The sequence below is a fragment of the Psammomys obesus genome, unplaced genomic scaffold (genome assembly GCF_907164565.1).
Source record: "Psammomys obesus unplaced genomic scaffold, mPsaObe1.curated_primary_1811, whole genome shotgun sequence".
NCBI lineage: Eukaryota > Metazoa > Chordata > Mammalia > Rodentia > Muridae > Psammomys > Psammomys obesus.
The window spans coordinates 3,543,778-3,562,946 of NW_026592481.1; the positions used below are offsets into that span (position 1 = coordinate 3,543,778).

Below are 19,169 nucleotides of genomic sequence, written 5' to 3' on the forward strand. Positions count from 1 at the left end.
GGAAGGAAGGAAGGAAGGAAGGAAGGAAGGAAGGAAGGAAGGAAGGAGTAAATGAATGAACTAAATAAGTCTCCCAGAAGTTTACTACACTGTCTATCCATGCACTTGCATAATAAATTTATACAACAGAGAACAATTCACAAGAGACATCAAGGTATCAGAGACAAAAACAGAGTGTGATATCATTCCTGCCACATTGTTAGCATATTTCTTTGCTGCTATCCATGTTAATAGGTTTTGTATAATGATTAAGGCAGAAAAATCTTTTTGGGAAATGCTCATAAGGCTACTCTGACAAATTAGAGATAATTTTCATTTCAATATATTATCTTTTAAGCCTTTTACATTCATTTCTCATCTACATTTTTAGTTTTGTGATTTGCCAAATAATCTTGATTTTTTTTGTTAGTATTCTAGTAAACTATCAAAATTCCAATATGATGTGTTTGGTGACATTCACAAAGGTTGTGTAATATTTCTCTCACATTTACGATTGACCAAAATTCTCTTCTAACCCTCAACCCTTACTTACAACTTCCTGGTTCTTGTCAGCTACTCCTCTGAATACATAATTATCAAAACGCACAACTAGTTTTTAATAACACATTCAAATATATATATATATACATGTATATTTTCATAACTAGTATGTATAGAGTCTGTAGCTTAAGCTGACATGTTGTTTCTTTTCTTTCCTTTCTTCTGATCTGCGCAGATTTAATTCCAGACATTATTTATCAAAATACATTTCTTTTTTGGTGAGCACTAAACACAGAGGTTGGATGGTTCTAAGATGGCAGTGGCTATATAAAGCTTCTTGTTAATTCTGCCCTATGAATCTTATGTAACTGACTTTTGAGCCATTGATTTTCCAGTTGCGTGAGGAATTTGACCGTGGGATTGATGTCTGTCTGGAAGAGGAGCACAGTGTTCACGACGTGGCAGCCTTGTTAAAGGAGTTCCTCAGAGACATGCCTGACCCCCTTCTCACCAGGGAGCTGTACACAGCATTTATCAACACTCTCTGTATGTAACAGAGCCAAATTTGTGGGAAAGTATCCTGGAATACCCGGGTGTCCAGCTCACTCATGAAAATCTTGTTTATGTGTTTTCCGATAGCTGGCTTTGCCTTTATTGGTCTCTAATGGATGGGATATTTGGGGGATTTTCTGAGCTATACCTGGGGGAGAACTAATAAGAAGAAAGCTGAACTAAAATGAATGGGAAAAGCCAAGAATAAATTCAGATGTTTTCAAATGACCCCAGGAAAGTAGAAAGTGCTTATAAGTTGATGCTTTGACCTGCTGGCAAAAGCGTGCACTGAGTCAGTGCCTAAAAATGAATCCTGGCTTTTGGTATGATGAAAGTGGGAGCCTTAGAACCCAGAGTAAGAAGCAAAATGGCATAGCTCAGTCAATACCAATGTTTGCAAAGGAGCTTTTTCTGGCTATGCACACAGACCCAAGAGAAGGAGAAATGATGGGAAGAAGTAAAATGTGTGAGATGTGTTAGCCTGCACACATTTCTTCCTGCAATGCAGCAATTCTGATGAGACTGTGGCTAAGAAAAAAAAAGACAGTGTCTTTGTTACATGTCTTGAGTATTGCTAACAAAAAGTGTGTCCCTTCAACAAACCAGCTAGTCCTAGAGTTCTATATTTCTACGTAGTTGAATTATTTTATCATGCTGTTGCTGGGGAATACCACTAACAGTTTTGAAGCTACTAATTTTATGTCAAGCTTTAAAGTCCACAATTGCTATCTTCAGAAAATATTATTTGACCTACAGTATGTCTAAATCAATATAATAAAATCACTTTATAACAGGGAAAAAAAAAGATTTCAGATCATTCACCGATTCCCAGCCATTGTCAGTACATATTTACCAGTGTTCACTAAAATCCATTAAATCAGTCTGAGTAATGAATAAGAGAAAGCTGGGTGATGGAAATAAGGAAGATGGAGTTATCCTTCTCATGATTTACCTAGAGGTCCAACTTGTCTCTGTGCCTTTCATAGGGTTTTATGGCTAAGCTGCTAACATAGTGCGAAAATGTGTGAAGGCACTAAGTAGGGCTGGCCTGGCTAACCTCTTTCTTAATGTTGTGGAAAGGAAGGGTGTCCTCAGTGCCCAAAAAGTGTCAGCACCTCTTGTTCTTACATAGAGTGCCTCTCTCTGCCTTGTGTAGTGTTGGAGCCTGAGGAACAACAGGGCACCTTGCAACTACTCATCTACCTTCTACCTCCCTGCAACTGCGACACCCTCCACCGCCTCCTACAGTTCCTCTCCATTGTGGCCAGACATGCAGACGATAATGTCAGCAAAGATGGACAAGAGGTATGATACCCAAAACAGAGTGATTTCATTTCTATTGTTCATCTGTTGTTCTAGCTGTTACCGTTAAGACACAAACCATCAATATTGCCATACATTTCAACTGGGAAACATGACACCTCACCATTGGCATGTGTTACTTGTCTCATGATTTCGACAAAATACCTGACAAAAGCAACTTTAAGAAGGAGGATTTTGTTCAACATGACAAGCAAGTCATGGAGACAGGAAGAGGAAGCAGGTGGTCACAGTGTGTCTATAGTGGGAGAGAGGGGAGAAATGACTGCTGACATCCAGCTTGCTTTGTCCATTTTATTCAGTGGGGACCTGAGCCTGTGCAATTACACCACACACATTTAGAGTGGGTCTTCCCACCTCCATCTAATGTAGATTACACATCACTGAAATGCAGAGAGATTTGGTTTTATGGTAATTATTTTTTCATTTTTATTTTTTTCTTCACATTTTATTCATTATATATCCCTACTGAAGTCCCCTCCCTCAGCTCCCCAATCCCACCATCCCTCTCTCTTTTCCTCATCCTCTACCCCTAGTCCACTGAAAGGGGGAGTTCTCCACCATTGCCATCTGCTCATAGCATGTTAAGTCTCATCAGGCCTCTTTGGATACTCTTTCTCCACAGCTTAGCAAGGCTGCATCATCAGGGACAAGTGTTCAGAGAGCAGTCAACTGAGCTCATGATAGAGGCAACCTCTGATCCCCTCAGAGACCCACATGGAGACTGAGCAGCCAATTGGCCACATCTGAGCAGGGGGTCTATGCCCTCTCCATGCATGGTACTTCATTGGTGCATCAGTCTCTGCAGGACACCTTAGGCTCAGACCTTTTAGTTTTGTTGGTCTCCTTATGAGGCTCCTGTTCCCTCCATATCCTTCTAATCCCAAGCCACTTTTCCTCCATAAGACTCCTTGAGCTCTTCCCAAAGTTTAGCTGTGAGTGTCAGCATCTGCTTCGATCCCCTGTTGGGTGAATCCTTTCAGGGAACCCTTTATAGTGGACTCCCGTTCTGTTTCCTCTCTTCCACCACTTCTGGTGTCTATCCTGTTTGCCATTCTGGATGATATTTACACATCTTCCCTAGAGTCCTCCTTAGTGTTTATCTTCCTTAGCTCTGTAGATGGCTGTCCTATAATATATGGCTAATATGTACTTATTAGCTTGTCTTTCTGTTCCTAGGTTACCTCACTCAGGATGATCTCTGCTAGTTCCATCCATTTGCCAACAAATTACATTATTTCCTTGTTTTTAATAGCTGAGTAATATTCTGTTGTGTAAATGTTCCACAATTTCTGTATCCATTCGTCCATTGAGAGACATCTAGGTTGTTTCCAGATTCTGGCTATTACAAGTAAAGCTGCTACGAACATGGTTGCCTTATTCAATTGTGGGGCATCTTTTGGATATATTCCCAGGAGTGATATAGCTGGATTTTGAGATAGTGCTATTCTCACTTTTCTAAGAAAGCCCCAGATTGATTTCCACAGTGGCTGTAAAAGTTTGCAATCCCACCAAGAATGGAGGAGAGTTTCCCTTGCTCCACATTTTTCTCCAGCATGTGTTGTCACTTGAGTTTTTTATTTTAGCCATTCTGATGGGTGTAAGATGGAATCTGAGAGTTGTTGTTTTTAATTGCATTTCCCTGATGAATAAGAATGTTGAGCATTTCTTTAAGTGTTTTTCTACCATCTATATTCCTCTGTTGAGAATTCTTTGCTTAGCTCTGTACCCCATATTTATTTGGATTATTTGTGTCTAATTTCTTGAATTCTTTATATATTCTGGATATTAGCCCTCTATTGGATGTAGGGTTGGTGAATATCCTTTCCCAGACTGTGAGCTGTCATTTTGTTCTGCTGACAGTGTCCTTTGCTTTACAGAAGCTTTTCATTTTCACAAGGTTCCATTTATTAACTGTAGATCTTAGAGCCTGAGCTGTTGGTGTTCTGTTCAGGAAATTGTCTCCTGTGCCAATGAGTGTGAGCCTCTTCCCCATTTTTTCTTCCAACAGATTTAGCATATCTAGTTTTATTTTGAGGTCTTTGATCCACTTGGACTTTAATTTTGTGCAGGGTGATAGCTATGGGTCTATTGGCATTTTTCTACATGTAGACTTCTAGTTAGTCCAGCACCATTTGTTGAAGATGCTATTGTTTTTCCATTGTATGGTTTTGGCATTTTGTCAAAAATTAGGTTTCCATAGGTTTATTTCTGGGTCTTCTATCTGATTCCATTCATCCACCAGTCTGTTTCTATGCCAGTATCATGCAGTTTTTTATTACTGTTGCTCTATAGTACATCTTGAAATCAGGGGTGGAGATAACTCAAAGACTTGTATGAAAAGAACTTCAAGTCTCTGAAGAAAGAAATAGAAGAAGATATCAGAAGATGGAAAATCTCCCATGCTCATGGCTCAGCAGGAATAACAGTAAATATAGCGATCTTACCAAAAGCAATCTACAGAGTCAAAGCAATTCCCATCAAATTACCAACACAATTCTTTATAGACTTTGAAAGAAAAATTCTCAACTTCATATGGAATAACAAGAAACCCAGAATAACTACAACAATCCTCTACAATAAAAGGTTTTGTGGTGATTATAAATCCAATCACAAGTTCTATGACCTAGATGTTTATGTAATAGTGCTTCCCAGTGCCTGTTCTTGTGTGGGTGGGTGAGTAGGGACAGTTCCTGTAAACACATAAGCTGTTGACTCCCTTGCCATTTCAATGATATCCAAAATGAGGCTGCTATTTTCCTTAAAGATGTTTTACTCAAGACTAAACATCCATTTGTGAGGGGAACAAAAACAATTAGCTACAGAAGGTTTGGAAAATATGTTAAAATGACATGTGGGCTTGAGAAAAATACCATTCTTGTAACTGGTTTGATCTGTTTGATTGAAGTAAAATCAAAGTGTGACATCCCTTCTTAGCTCATCTATATTAGTGTAGAGAGGACCTTTCACCACTTAAACCATTCTTCCAAAACAGGCATTTTCTAAATGAGATAGGTCTTCTATTCTGCTTTTGGATCAGGTATTGCTGGAACTGGAGATTCTAGTCTTTGCTCTTGTGTAGCAGTGCCACATGAAGGCAACTGTTAAAGGCACATTTGTAAAAGGCCTATGGACCATTTAGGTATATTCTAGTTGAAATGAGTTCCCTATTCAGAGATAGTATGATACTTCCTCCCATATGAAGATTTGGGGCTGTGGTTCACTTCAGTCACACTCATACTTCCAAGAGTTTTACAGCTTCATCATTGATTAAAAGAAACTCTGCCTACTAGCTATTGAATCTTCACCCTCATAAGAGACCTTGTTTTCTTCTTTATTTTCATACAGTCGTACTTTTATCTAATGTTGGTTTTTCCTGGAGGCCTCAGATCCATTAATAGGTTAACATGCACTATAAATCAACAAAGGGGGGTCATGGGCATTCCAATTCTACTTAACTACATGTGCTATTATTTAAGTCCATATTAAGCAGAGCTCAGCTATATGATGAACTCAGTTCTGTGGTTGTCAGAGTTAGTTTCCACAGGACATGGATATATGTAATTTTTCACAGTAATTCAGAAAAGCAATTCTGCATTTCTATGCCTCCTTCCCACCAGGAGTGTCAGAACGGAACTTGAACTTTCCAGAGGTAGCCATTTTTCTCTGTAGGAGTTATAATTACTGAAACCTCTGCTGGCTTCAGGTTTCATCATATGGTCCTGACACCTTATTTCAGCATACACAGCTCTTCCATGGGTATACTATAATTCTCATAATTGTTGCATAGTTACATTATCTGTCTGGGTGTCAGCCTTTGTGGACTACAGAGATAATGGATGCTGTAGAGTCTGGTGGCTGAGTGTAAACAGAACTCTGATTGGAAGGCATGCCAATTGCCTCTCTGGTGTTCCTTAAGTACTATGTGAGAATGAGAAACCTGAACCTGGGGTGATTAAGAAAGCACTGAGGAAAACAAACAGTCCAGTCCAATTGGCTACCTATTGCCTTTTGGGAATAAATTTCAGTCACACAGTTTTCAGTTCAAATCTCAACAAAACTCCATTACTCGTGCCCCAAAGAAGACAATAAAGATTGAAATATAGATTAATATATATTGAAAAATAAATAAAAATATATATTAATCTTGATCCTAACTACCATTTATGACTCTCCTATCATGTATTGGTTGTGCCACAGTACCGAATCCATCTACCAGGTAGGATAAATGTCATTGTGCCCACTTTTCAGGGGTGGAAACTGAGTGACAGTGGTTAAGTAACTTAGCCCATGTCCTCCAGGGAGCTTCCATGTATAGTAATATAAGTGGCACATTTTTACAGTTTACAACTCTGGGATAGGTGCCATATACCCTGTAGTCACTGTAGGTGTGCAGAGTTTTTAGGACAATATCCCACTAAGTAACAGTAAAAAAGCTCTTGCAAGCCAGGCACAGTTGCACACGCTTGTAATCCCAGCATTCTGGGAGGCAGGGACAAGCAGATTTCTGTGAGATTTGAGGCTATCTGGTCTACAAAGTGAGTCCAGGACAAATAAGACTACACAGAAACCCTGTCTCAACACACACACACACACACACACACACACACACACACACACACAAAAAAAACACACACAAAAACAACAAAAGAAAAAAAAAGCTCTCGTAGAAGGGTCTCATTCATCAATGTATACAAAGTCATCATATACTGGCTGGTGATCAGACAGATTTTCAGCTAGTCAATATCCAGTTGTCCTTCAGACAATAGCCAATCTAGTTACTGAGTTAAAACATCAGTGAAAATGGGAGGACAATGTTACTTCTTTAGACAGGTTAGAAATGACTATAAGCAAACAGCCATATTGGACTTAAGTAGCAGATTAGTACTGAGACGGTGGTAGGAAACTGGGCAATGTTCATAGAGTACTGAATGCTTCTGTGGATAGAGTCTCCATCCTATTAAGATATGAACTTTGGGAGCATTGAGTAACAGATGATATAATGCTGTACATTAATTTCACACGCACAGAGATGGGAGGGGAAATAAAGAGAAGGAGGGAGGGAAGGAGAAAGGGGGGATGTTAAGAAGCCTTTGTATCAAATGCAGTATAGAAAACACAAGTCTAGAAGGTGGGGGAGATGAAGACAGAAGGTAAGCAGAACCAAAAAAATATAGTACCAAAGCTCTTCATACATTCAGAGAAGGAATAGAAATGAACTAGAATACCTGCATATAGCTCCATGGAGATGGCTGAATAAAAGCCACATTTTAAATGGCATATAGGGAATTGAGTAGATGGACAACATAAGCATGACATAGAAATTGGAGTTAGTAAGTGTGGGGGTAGAGGAACAGAGGAGTGTTTACTTGCTTAGAATTTTTTAATTGCATGAACAGATAGGGAAATGGGTAGAAGAGAGGAAGGCAAATTATCACACTGTAAACTGTGGTCAAAGAACAGAGCATTTGTCCAGCTTCTCTTCTACCTATTTATTAGTTTGTGTTAGCCATTTTTTAGACCATCAATTTGTTTTACAAATTGCAAGATGGAAGAAGACTGATTCATATGACTAAAGACAAAGCTTTGGCAGAGCTCTGTCTTTGTGAAAGTGGAAAAGAAGAAAAAGCAGTGTCAAAATGAAAATACCATGTTCCTTCTAAGATATGTTTAAAATTCAATGTACTCTCAGTTGTTAAGCTCATGAACAGATACAAAAGAAGTATGTGTATATATTGAGGAAAATTGTCGGTTAACCTATTGATAGTATTTTGGGGAAAATGGTGTTATTTTATTGAATTTATTTTCTTGTGTTAATTTTGCTTTATTCCATTCCATTTAGCTTACTATTTGCTTTAAAAATTAGGGAAAAAAGAAATTTTTAGATTTAAGAAACATTTCATTCCCCCTTTAAAATATTATAGTAGAAATAAAATCCAACATCCCTGAGAGTAGTTTTCAGAGCATAAGGTTCTGGTACCATTGCACAGAAACTGGTGTGAGTAGGCAATTTTTTGGTGAGAGAGTCTATAACTGGCATCAAATTCTGAAAGAAACTGCATAAGAAGCAACAAAGAAATAATGTGGAGCCATACTTCTTGACCTTTGAGGAGGTACTTGCTTCTAGGACATGGTAAGTTGGCATTGGAACTTCAGCAACTACTACGTCCCTTGTCTCAACATCCTCTAGTCCTGCTTTAAAGCTCATTTTACCATTTCCTCATGATTTCATGGGGTCTGGAAACCAAGACTGAATAGGAGGAGGTACACCCATATCATGTACAAAAGGCTGGCACCAGCATAGCTGTACAGCTATGCCTCTACCTCCTCCTAGCTCTGGGTCTTACTGACCCACTATCTATAAAATAATGACCACAAGAGCATCTGCTTTACACATAAACTTATCTAGAATAAGAACTAAGAAAGTCTGTGGAAATCCCCTAGATAATGTCTGAACACTCTGGGCTTTCAATACATGTGATCTATTTATATGGTGCTTAGAAATTATCTGGGATGTTTACTTAGTGAAGATAGAAGATTTCCTGGAATTGACTGGCTAACTAAATCATGCAATAATGGCTTGGTTTTGAGGGCTCCTATTACCTAGGCCAGCCACATATTTTTTAATTAATTAAAATTAACTAAGTAATGCCCATATGTGTATATATTAAAACATGGGGAGCAGAGGTGAGATTTATCCAGGAGCAAGTCTTCTTCCCAGTTTAATAAACAGCAAAACAAAACATAAAACGAGGCGAACAAACCACAGCTGCTTGGGCTGCAGCTGGAATCCATGTGCAGTTTTACAGATGGATGGTATTGCATTCCCAGAATAGCAACCAGAGAAGGAGAGAGCGGAAAGAGAGCTCTGGATTGCCCTTGTTCTAAACATTCTTTTAAGTGAAACAAAATCCTCAGTTTCTTCATGCTTAAAAAAAGGGGGGAAAACTCCAATTTTACTTTAAAGGAGGCTAAGGAAGCTTTCCAGATGCTTCCAAGTTGTGAAAGGAGGAATTGGAAAATGATACGTATTTTATTTTCTCCTTAACCATGAATTTCCAGGAAGAGGATTGAAAACTTATGGGACTTCATGTCAACAAAATAAAACGAAGACCAAGTAACTAAAAGTCCCTCAGAAAACACATCATCACTTGGAATCTGTAAAGTTTACTACATGGAACACTTTTCCCTGGTGGTAACTTGTTTACCTGAAAATGGCCTTGCCTTCTAAAAATAAAACCTGAGTTCCATGGCGAGCCTATAAGACAGTACTATGACTAGTTCCCTAGGGGGAATGCAGCTGTACCAGGCCACAGAGGAAGACAGTGCAGCCAGTCCTGATGAGACCTGATAGGCTAGGGTCAGATAGAAGGGGAGGAGGACCTCTTCTATCAGTGGACTAGGGGAGGGACATGGGGAAGAAGAGGGAAGGGGGGTGGGATTAGGAGGAGATGAGGGAGGAGGCCACAGCTGGGATACAAATTGAATAATTTGTGATAAATAATAATAATTAATAAAAATAAAAAGAAATATTTAGCCAAACTTTCCTTCCCGTGTGAAAAAAGGCAAGTAAGTAAAATGATTGCCAAGCTTTTAAAAATGCTCGTATTCCTTATTATAATGATTTACTTGGAGAAATGACTCCCAAGACAGTGCTCAGCCAAGCACATAAACTGTCTTTTTGTAGATATTTCTGTATCTTATTTATAGTAACAGAAGATTGAAATGACACAAATGCATATCATTTGGCTGTGCTTAAAACAAATCATGATCAGTTTATTCAACAGGATGCTAACAGCCAAGAAAAAGGAAAGAAGGAAAATTCTTTTAAATTGATAAATAAATGCAACATGTTAGTAAGAGACAACAAGCAAGTTACAAAACAGAACAGGACGTGAGGCTCTAGCTTTCAGGGGAGGAAAAAACAACTATGTCTGTGCAAATAGGCATGTAGGAAAGCATTTGAACAACTGGATTTGGGAATTGGTAGAATAAAGACTATTTTGTTTCTACATGCTTTCTACTTATCAACATATTGAACATGTTGTTTTTAAAAACTGTTTTCACCTAAATAGTAGTTCTCTGCCTTCATTCTGTGCTTCCTGTTAGTGCCACACCCTGCTCACCCTGTGTCTTCCTTTTTTGTGTCTGCTTGTGAAAGTATTTGAAAAAACATCTGCAGCCACTGTTCTAGCTGCAAACCTGGAAAGGCTCTGATATAGACCACCAGAATCACACTCAAAATCCAATCCAGAGGGGAATGACCAAATTTCATGGTGAACATCTGTCATAGGAAATCACACACTTGAAACTAATCTCACATTCCTTCCAAGCACATGTTTCTCTTACTCTCCAAATGTCTGACACATTGTTGGTCTGTTTTATCAGCTGCCCCTTAAGGATGTTTGAGTCCAATGGATCCCACCTCAAACCTCCATATTCCTATTCTCAATCAGTTTCTCCTACTGTAACTTAAACATAGAGTCCTCACCTCCAGTGTGGCACCCTGATTCTCTGCATTGACAATCTTGGAAACTAGACTTTACCACTACTTCTTCTGTAGTTTAGAAGCTAGATCCCCAAACCTAGGCAGTGGTACAATTTCCCACATGGTCTTCAACAATGCTGTTCCTGAGGCCATAGATTGTTCTTTCAAACACACAAATCCTTTCTTTTCCATGCAAAAACCCCTTGCTTTGAAGTCCAAAATATATTCAATGTATGTTTGTGTGCTCCACAATGCTCCTTACCCAACAAACTCTGTTTTTCACCAGAAATCACTCTTTCCTTCATTCAAAAATCAGTTTTTGTCAATATTGCTACCTCTGAGTTCTGGGGTCTCTGAAGTTGGATTTCTTCTTTGTACTCAGTCCCTGGGAATGACAAGTGTATTTTCTTCCTAGAATGTGAGCCCTCTAAAATAAGGACTGTGCTACGGTGGTTGTTGGAAATGTTAAAAATAATTTTGATCCATGAGAAATGTCAAGTCTAGGGTAAGAATGTGCTGAGTGGATGGATGGAAATGTTAGTGATTGATGAGTAAAAGGACAGATAAAGAGACATGTTGATAAATGGGTTGCTGAATATAAATATTTTTAAGTGCAAATAGACTGGAAATGTTGAATAGGGATAGTATTATAACAAAATTTCAGAATTAAAATATTTTCTTAATGTGCTATTTAGATGAGTGGCAAATTTTGATCTTCAATCCCAAATGTGAAGCAAATGGAATATTACCATGGTTTTGTTGACTCTGACAAAGGTGATATTTTCCACCCAAGGAAAAATTATGAAAATATATCATGGCTTATTGAGCCACCCAGAATTTTAAAAAGCAACATAAAATTGAATAGTTTTTGTGACTTCTTCTCCCATAGGTCACTGGGAATAAAATGACATCTCTAAACCTAGCAACCATTTTTGGACCCAACCTGCTCCACAAGCAGAAGTCATCAGACAAAGAATATTCTGTCCAGAGCTCAGCCAGAGCTGAAGAGAGCACAGCCATCATAGCTGTGGTTCAGAAGATGATTGAAAATTATGAAGCCTTGTTCATGGTAAGTGGCCATTTGGTGATGATAACATCTCAATGATTTGTTTATTGGTTGCCTCTGATGGTATAATAAAACTCAAGTTTTTCACTTTCTGGTTTGCATTGCTGGTTTTGAGAAAACTCATTGGAAGTCAGGATATTTTGCTCAAATAGAAATTCCTAGTACTCTGGTGTAACTACAAAAGTTTGTTTTCGTGTTCTAACTATCATATCAGAGGTATAAATATCATCTTTTTGTCCCTTTAAGTAATCATCACATGGAGCAGTGGTTCTTGCTCAAAATATTAACAAAACACTTCTTTTGAAATTCTTTTATTTTTGTGAAATTGATGTGTTCATAACCAACCGTGGTGACATGATTTCTCGAAGGTCAATCTTGGCATTGCACCTCCTGTATGAAATTTTACTTTTCTTTCTCATGCCCTTCCCATGTCATTTCCCATACCACTTATCTATCTCTTGAAGCCCATTACCATTCTTACTTATGTTTATCTTGTTTAGCACTGTGTTGCAGTCATGTATGGCCATTTCCTCTAGTAGATTATAAATACTTTTGCAGCAAGGGCTGTGTCCTTATTATCTCCCTTCTGTATCCACTTTACACTTTTGGAAGGTCCTTCATCTGGTAGGCACTCAGTAAATTTTTTTTGATTTGTATTGAATTACCAGTTCCTGTTTTCCTTTATAAAACTGCATTGCTTGCTCTAACATCCCTTAAAACATTAGAGCAAATGCCAGTTTTCTTCTATTTCTGTTCTCTACTAAAGTTGCATGTCGATTTTTATGGGAATGTTCTCCATGTTTCTTTTGCCATTTCCTTTATCATTTGCAAATGCAATAAAGCCTGCCTAGTCTACTAGGAAAGTGATTCACAACCTGGGGCTTATAACCCCACAATCACTGGAAAATACTAATATTTACATTGCCATTCACAAAAGCAGCAAAATTACAGTTATGGGGTAGCAACAGAATAATTTTATGGTTAGGGATCAACACAACATGATGAACTATATTAAAGGGTCTTAGAATTAGAAAGGCTAAGAAACACTGCCTCGGGGCTTTTGTGGCTCCTTCACCCAAGAATGCTACCTCTTTTGAATATCCTTCAGCATTTATCTATACTTATTAAACACTTTGCAGTAAACGTATTGCCACACTTGTCCAGTAACATTTATTTTGGATATTCAAGTGTCAGTGATTTGGAATAGCTTCCATATGTATCTTAACTGTATATTGAGATCAAGTAATTCAATACCATATAAGCATTAATTCAACTCATGTGACTTGAAAAACAACTAATTCTTAAGGTTATAACCAGAATTATTTGCTATGAGAAATAATTACATAGACTATAAATATCTGTCTACGTGTTAATAATTATGAGATTGGCCACTTGAATGTCAGTATTTTAGCACCAGAGACAGAAGTATCATACTGTTTTTAATGGACACTTGATACACTGCTTTATTGGTGGTGATTTAGGAACCCCAAATTCTTATACTAGAAGATTCTGTTTTATCTAGGCCTTATGGTATACCTAAAAGTAGTTCCTATCAAATGTACTCAATTTTATTGGCCAGAACTTAGACATAGATCATATTTAACTGCAATGGAGGCTGGGAGTTGTACTTTGGCGAGAAGCCCATATGGAAGAGAAAATATATTTATCACAGTGAACAGCAGAGTCATCTTGCTCCCTATTGTGTCTCTGAAGCATTGTTCCTGTGTTGTACATAGAAAGCTCTAAAAATTGTTAAATTAGTCTTCAACTATATAAATTTCACACTTTAATCAAAGTCCTCATGATTAATTACATATTGGATGAATCAAATCTCTGAACTTTTCAATATTTTCATCAAGTTTTAAGTCACATATCATCTTGCCAAGTTGTCTTGGCATTACTTCATGTTCTCTGGACTTTTTTACCAAAATATTATCTCTCATCAATATTAATTCTATTCTCTAAATTTAGAATTGTAAGCAAAGTTTTTCTTTATATTAAACCATAAACCATCAGGAATATCTTTTCACCTTAGATAATAACGAAATGTTTCCTGATCTCCTTGAAAGGCAGAGGTCACTGTAATTATGTCATCCTTCTGCTCTCTACTTCCTGCCACCTGGAATAATCAGGACAGCAGCAAAACATCACTATTCTGTCTCTTGTGAAACTTTCCAAATCTGACTTTATTTTTATCACTTTCTGCAGAGATTGATGTTGATATTCTCTTGAGAATTAACAATTTTTTTTGTACAAAATTATGGTTTGTATTTCTTAAGGAAGCCTATCTTGATGACCTTGTCTAAAGTCTAATGCCTCCATCTTCAGATCCTCATTCTACTATTTCTGCTGTGACTCCTCTGCCTACTGCTAACACAGACACACACACACACACACACACACTACCCTGACTTCATGTTCACACTCTGTTCTTTTTCTCCTTAGAAGTCATCACCACTACTAGAGAATTTTGCTAATTTTTCTTTTTGTTGTGTTTCTCCTCACTAAAATGTAATATTTTCTGGTTCATGCATTCATTTTTGCTTTGCCAATGAGATGGTAGAATCAAGGTAAATATTGGTTAGATTCCTTAGTGAATTGATAGTAGCTTTGTGATATATGATTTCTTTCTCACAAGTTTGGGCATGAAGGAATTAAGTATATTTTTCTTAGCATAAGTTAACCATCAGTGTAATCATGTCTAATACCCTTAGATAGACTGTGGTAACTATATTTAAAAAAAAAAAGAACAGTAGAAGGAATGGAAGGGAGAAGGACAAAGATCCAGAGATCTCTAACCAGAGTCTGTAAAACTAATTGGAACCAGAAAACTTGACTGCAATCCTGTCTCTGCTATGTTAGTTACATGACCTCATCTTTGATTTCTATTTCATTAGTTATCATGGACTAGTCTTAAATGAATGCTTTCCAAGATCCATTTTACGTCTAACATCTGTGTAGTTCAAGTGCTCCAGAACTAACTTCTCTTTTTATATTTCTTAAAATCCTAGAAGGAAAATTAATTTCACCACAATTTTTTTATTCTCTTGCCATGCTTGGCCTTTCAGAATCTTTTCAGCTATACCAAGGATCACGGAAGCTCATGCATATGAGTGGATAAAAATCCAATTACGTTTGTATAAAATTTTGTTTGCTATTTTATTTTTAAGATGCTTATTGAATATTTACTGCCCCCAAAACAGTGATGAAGCTGGACAGACAGAATCTGTTAGCTGACTAAAGGTAATTAGCCATAGTGCTCTTCATAGTCCCTGGGAAGGTTTATGAGTTGAAAAAGGGATACACAGCTACCAATGACACTAGAAATGAAGACTTATCAGCAGAGATGGCTGTGACCTTTTCCTTAAAAGCACAAAGCATCCTGCAAGCAGTCATTCCATAGAAGAACTGGTAGAAAGGATCTAGAAACTCCAAGGAACCTGGCAATTATCTAAAGGTTGTTTTGAATGTCCTTCATTTTTATAGTGTTGAGTATGTCTCCTATGTGACCAGAATCTGAGTTCATGGGAAACGGGAAAAGGCAAGAAAGGACCTGGTTTGGCTCACATTATTAAAGAGTCACCTAAATTCAGAGGATAACATGATTCAAGAATCAGACTAGTGTCTGGGGCTATATCTATGTGACAGAGTTCTTACCTTGTATGTATGAGTCTTGGATTCTGTCCCCTTAAACCATGAGAACATGGGATTTGGTGGCATTTAAATTTTTTTATTTAATTATTTTACAGCTTGATCCCAGCCCCCACCCTCCTCTCCACCAGTCCTATCTTCATAACCCCTTCTTCCAGTCTCCTTCTCCTTCTTCTTAGATAAGTGGAAGCCCCAAAAGGGTATCAAACTATCCTGGCACCTCTAGTCTCAGGAGGACTATGTGCATCCTCTCCCACTGACAAGGCAGCCCAGAGGCAGGGATCCAGAGGCAGGCAACAGAGTAGGACACAATTCCAACTCCGATTATTAGGGGACCCACATGTTGACCACACTGCACATCTGCTGCATATGTGTAGGGGGTCTAGGTCTATCCAATGCATGCTCTTTGGTTGGTGGTTCAGTTTCTGTGAGCCCCCATGGGCCCAGGTTAGTTGACTCTGTTTTTTAAGGAGTCAGAGTAGCCACTTACTTGTTAGTAAGTCTTTTAACTGAAAATAGGCCCTAATGACCCATTTTCCACCGTCAAAGTCAAAGTGTGATGTGGTAGCTTATGTTTATAATCCTGCTACTTAAGAGACTGAGGCAAGGCATCATCCGGGTGCTAGAAGCCAGCCTGAGTTATATAGTGAATTCCATGCCAGCCCAAGCTACAGTTTTAGACTCTATCTCAGCCTGCTTCCCCCAAAACACCAAGGCAGAAGATTATAATAGTAGTTCTCGAGCTTCACTGTGCATCCGGGTTTGCAAGGAATCTTGTTAGACATTCAGATTCCTAGGCTACTTTCCAGAAGACTGAGTTGAATAGGACCAAACCCAGGAATCAGCACATTATAATGAATCCCTTCAGGAGATTTAACTAGATTCCTATCATGGCTAGGGAAACCACATATTGGGAAATACAGATTGGGTGGAGAGACTTTGAGTTTTGGGATTAGTTATCAAAATTCAGATCGCTTCCAATCTATGTATTTGTGATGCAACCTCTGACCCTGTGTTTAATTTCTCTAAGCCCTTATTTTTCATCTGTAAAAAAAAATGAAATTAAAGTCAATAACATGACTGCTTGAAACTTAGAAATGATATGTAGCACATGTCATTTCAAAAGGCATGTAGCACAAGACTGGCATATACTGGGCACAAAAATTCAACTACTACTACCATGACACTTAAGAAATACAAACGTGTTTATGAAACACATTCACGTGCTGCCTTGGGGTCAAAAGCCAACTGGACATTACAAATGATATTTTCACCTGCCAGCAGGTGTACACTTTTTTTTCTTCTTTCCATAGCACCGATAACTTGGAGGGTGAGGATGATATAGTGTTTCTCTGTGTAGCCTTAAATGTCTGAGAATTTGCTCTGTAGACAAGACTGGACTTGAACTCACAGAGGTCCACCTGCTCTCCCTCCTGATTACTGAAATTAAACCACCTGGGCACACTGATAGCTTTTTTAACCCATTCCATAATTAACTTATTTCCTATGACCATGAAAACCAAATAGAATATAAATCTTATAATGGCAAGGATTTTTTTTTTTTTTTGCTTGTTGAGACATTATATCCTTGTATGCTCTGGGCTATCCTTAAGCTTACATTTATCCTGCCTCATCCTTCCAGTAGTAAGAATGCAGGCATGCCCTATTACACCTGATGAAAAGAGAGATTTTAGGTTGTTCCATACGTGGACACCCACAGCATCTAGAAAGTATGTGGCAGAAGACAGCATTCAGAAATTGTGTCTTGAATACTGTGACTATACTGCCAGAAGAAAAATGTATTTCTGGGTTTATTTTTTTGTCTTTGTTTTTTTTTTTTTTTGTTTGTTTGTTTGTTTGGTTGGGTTTTTTTTTGGTGGGGGGAGGGTCAGGTGCCCTCATCTACAATTCCCATACTTCTAAATCATGACTCTCCATGTCTGTAAACAACAATTTAAAAACTGGTTAACATGAAATGGTACTTTCTGACAACACCAGAAAAGGAAGATGAGAATCATTTATTTGTAGAAAAGTTCATTGGTATCCCAAGTAAAAAGCATTTATTCTGGAAATCATTGACACACTAATTGGTCTTCAAGCTGTTGATTTATGAGTGATGGTGAGACTCACAGTGAAAATAATTTCATACTCTTGGAATTAATGAAAGCTTCAGAATGGAACAGAGAAACCTGTCAGCTTGTGGTAGGGGCTGATGATTTCATGGTTCATGCGAAAGTGTTTTCAGGAAAGGGCAAGGAAAAAAAAGACACCACGTGGAGGTAATAGAGTAGTCTTAGATGCAGTGGATATGTAGAAAAGAAGCATATTCTCATTGCATTGCTTGCTAGCCCAAGTTAGAGGGCACTTGAGAAATTTTAAATCGGCACTACTGGCAGCAAAGATCAGCACATGTAAATTTATGAAACAATCCATTTTTTAAATATATTTTATGAAAAAATTACCTTATAAAAAGGTCATACAGTATGGTGAGGTTTCCACATCCCCCTCATTATATATGATTTCCATTTCCATGCTAATAGAGTAAAACTAACCACTGTTTGTATACCACAGATTGAGCTAAGCACTATGTACAACATCTGCTTCTCTAGATAGTACCAGCATTCTGTAAGGAGTAAGACAAGTTTGTGAGCCCAAGCAATGTCGTGACTAAGTAGCTTACCTCTAAAGCATAATGTCTTCCCACAGGGAAAAAAAAATAACAGGGGCATTTTGGTATAGTATCTCAGATAAGGAGGCTAATTGTTGACAAAGAAAGAGAAACCAGGAGATCCTTTACAATCATCATACCTTCAAGCTAGTCAGAGCATCTTCCAACTTCATGTTTAAGCCAGTAGGTGTATTCAATAGCCAGTCTGAGTTCCTGGTGGTGCTTTGCTTATGTATACTTGTCTGCAGAGACACAACACCTTCTCCTTTGACATCATATACAGGTCGAGAGAACAAAATATATTACTTCTTAGCTGTTTCCATTGCCTTTCACCTGTTGCCATTGAAGCACTGTTATTTTTTTTCTTCCTATTCTTTGTGTCATCCTTAAAAAAAAAAAAAAACCTCTTTAAGTCTTCCAATGTATTTGTTCACTAAGTTTCTTCAGTTACCCAAAAACCTTTAAGAAATAGTCATTAAAGTCAGGGAACTTTGGATCAAACTTTTAATGCTAGCATTCTAGAGACTGAGTCAGGAGGATTCCTATGAGTTTGAGGTTACCTTGGACTACATGGTGAGTTCCAGGCCAAGCTGAGCTACTGCAAGTCTGAGAACCTGCTTAAAGAATAAAAAGCAAAAGCAAAGAAATATTTACCAAACTGAATTCCTCTTGAACCTCCACATACACCCACATCCTCCTAAAATAATGAACCACTGTCAAACTGGAGCTACACAAAAGGTTTCAGGATAATTTTGACCTTGTTTTGAGCTTCTACAATCCTTACCAGCCAAAGTGATTCCTTTTAGCATGTTAACTAAAATGTCCATCATGATTTCCAAAGGCCTTCACTTTTGCTGGGGAGTGTTGAGAATTGGAAATGCCAAAGCGTTCTTCTTGATCAAGTACAAAGCACTGGACTGTTGTGGAACAACCAGTGGTACACA

At 38.0% G+C, this 19,169-nt stretch overlaps 1 protein-coding gene across 1 annotated transcript in view; it reads left to right on the forward strand.

Moving 5' to 3' along the window:
- Positions 1-19,169, forward strand: part of Arhgap6 (Rho GTPase activating protein 6) — a 296,896-nt gene that overhangs the window by 256,038 nt on the left and 21,689 nt on the right. The window contains exons 7-9 of the mRNA XM_055613362.1: positions 876-1,026; positions 2,189-2,337; positions 11,730-11,909. Coding sequence (XP_055469337.1) covers positions 876-1,026; positions 2,189-2,337; positions 11,730-11,909 — 480 coding nt within the window. The remainder of the gene's footprint in view (positions 1-875; positions 1,027-2,188; positions 2,338-11,729; positions 11,910-19,169) is intronic.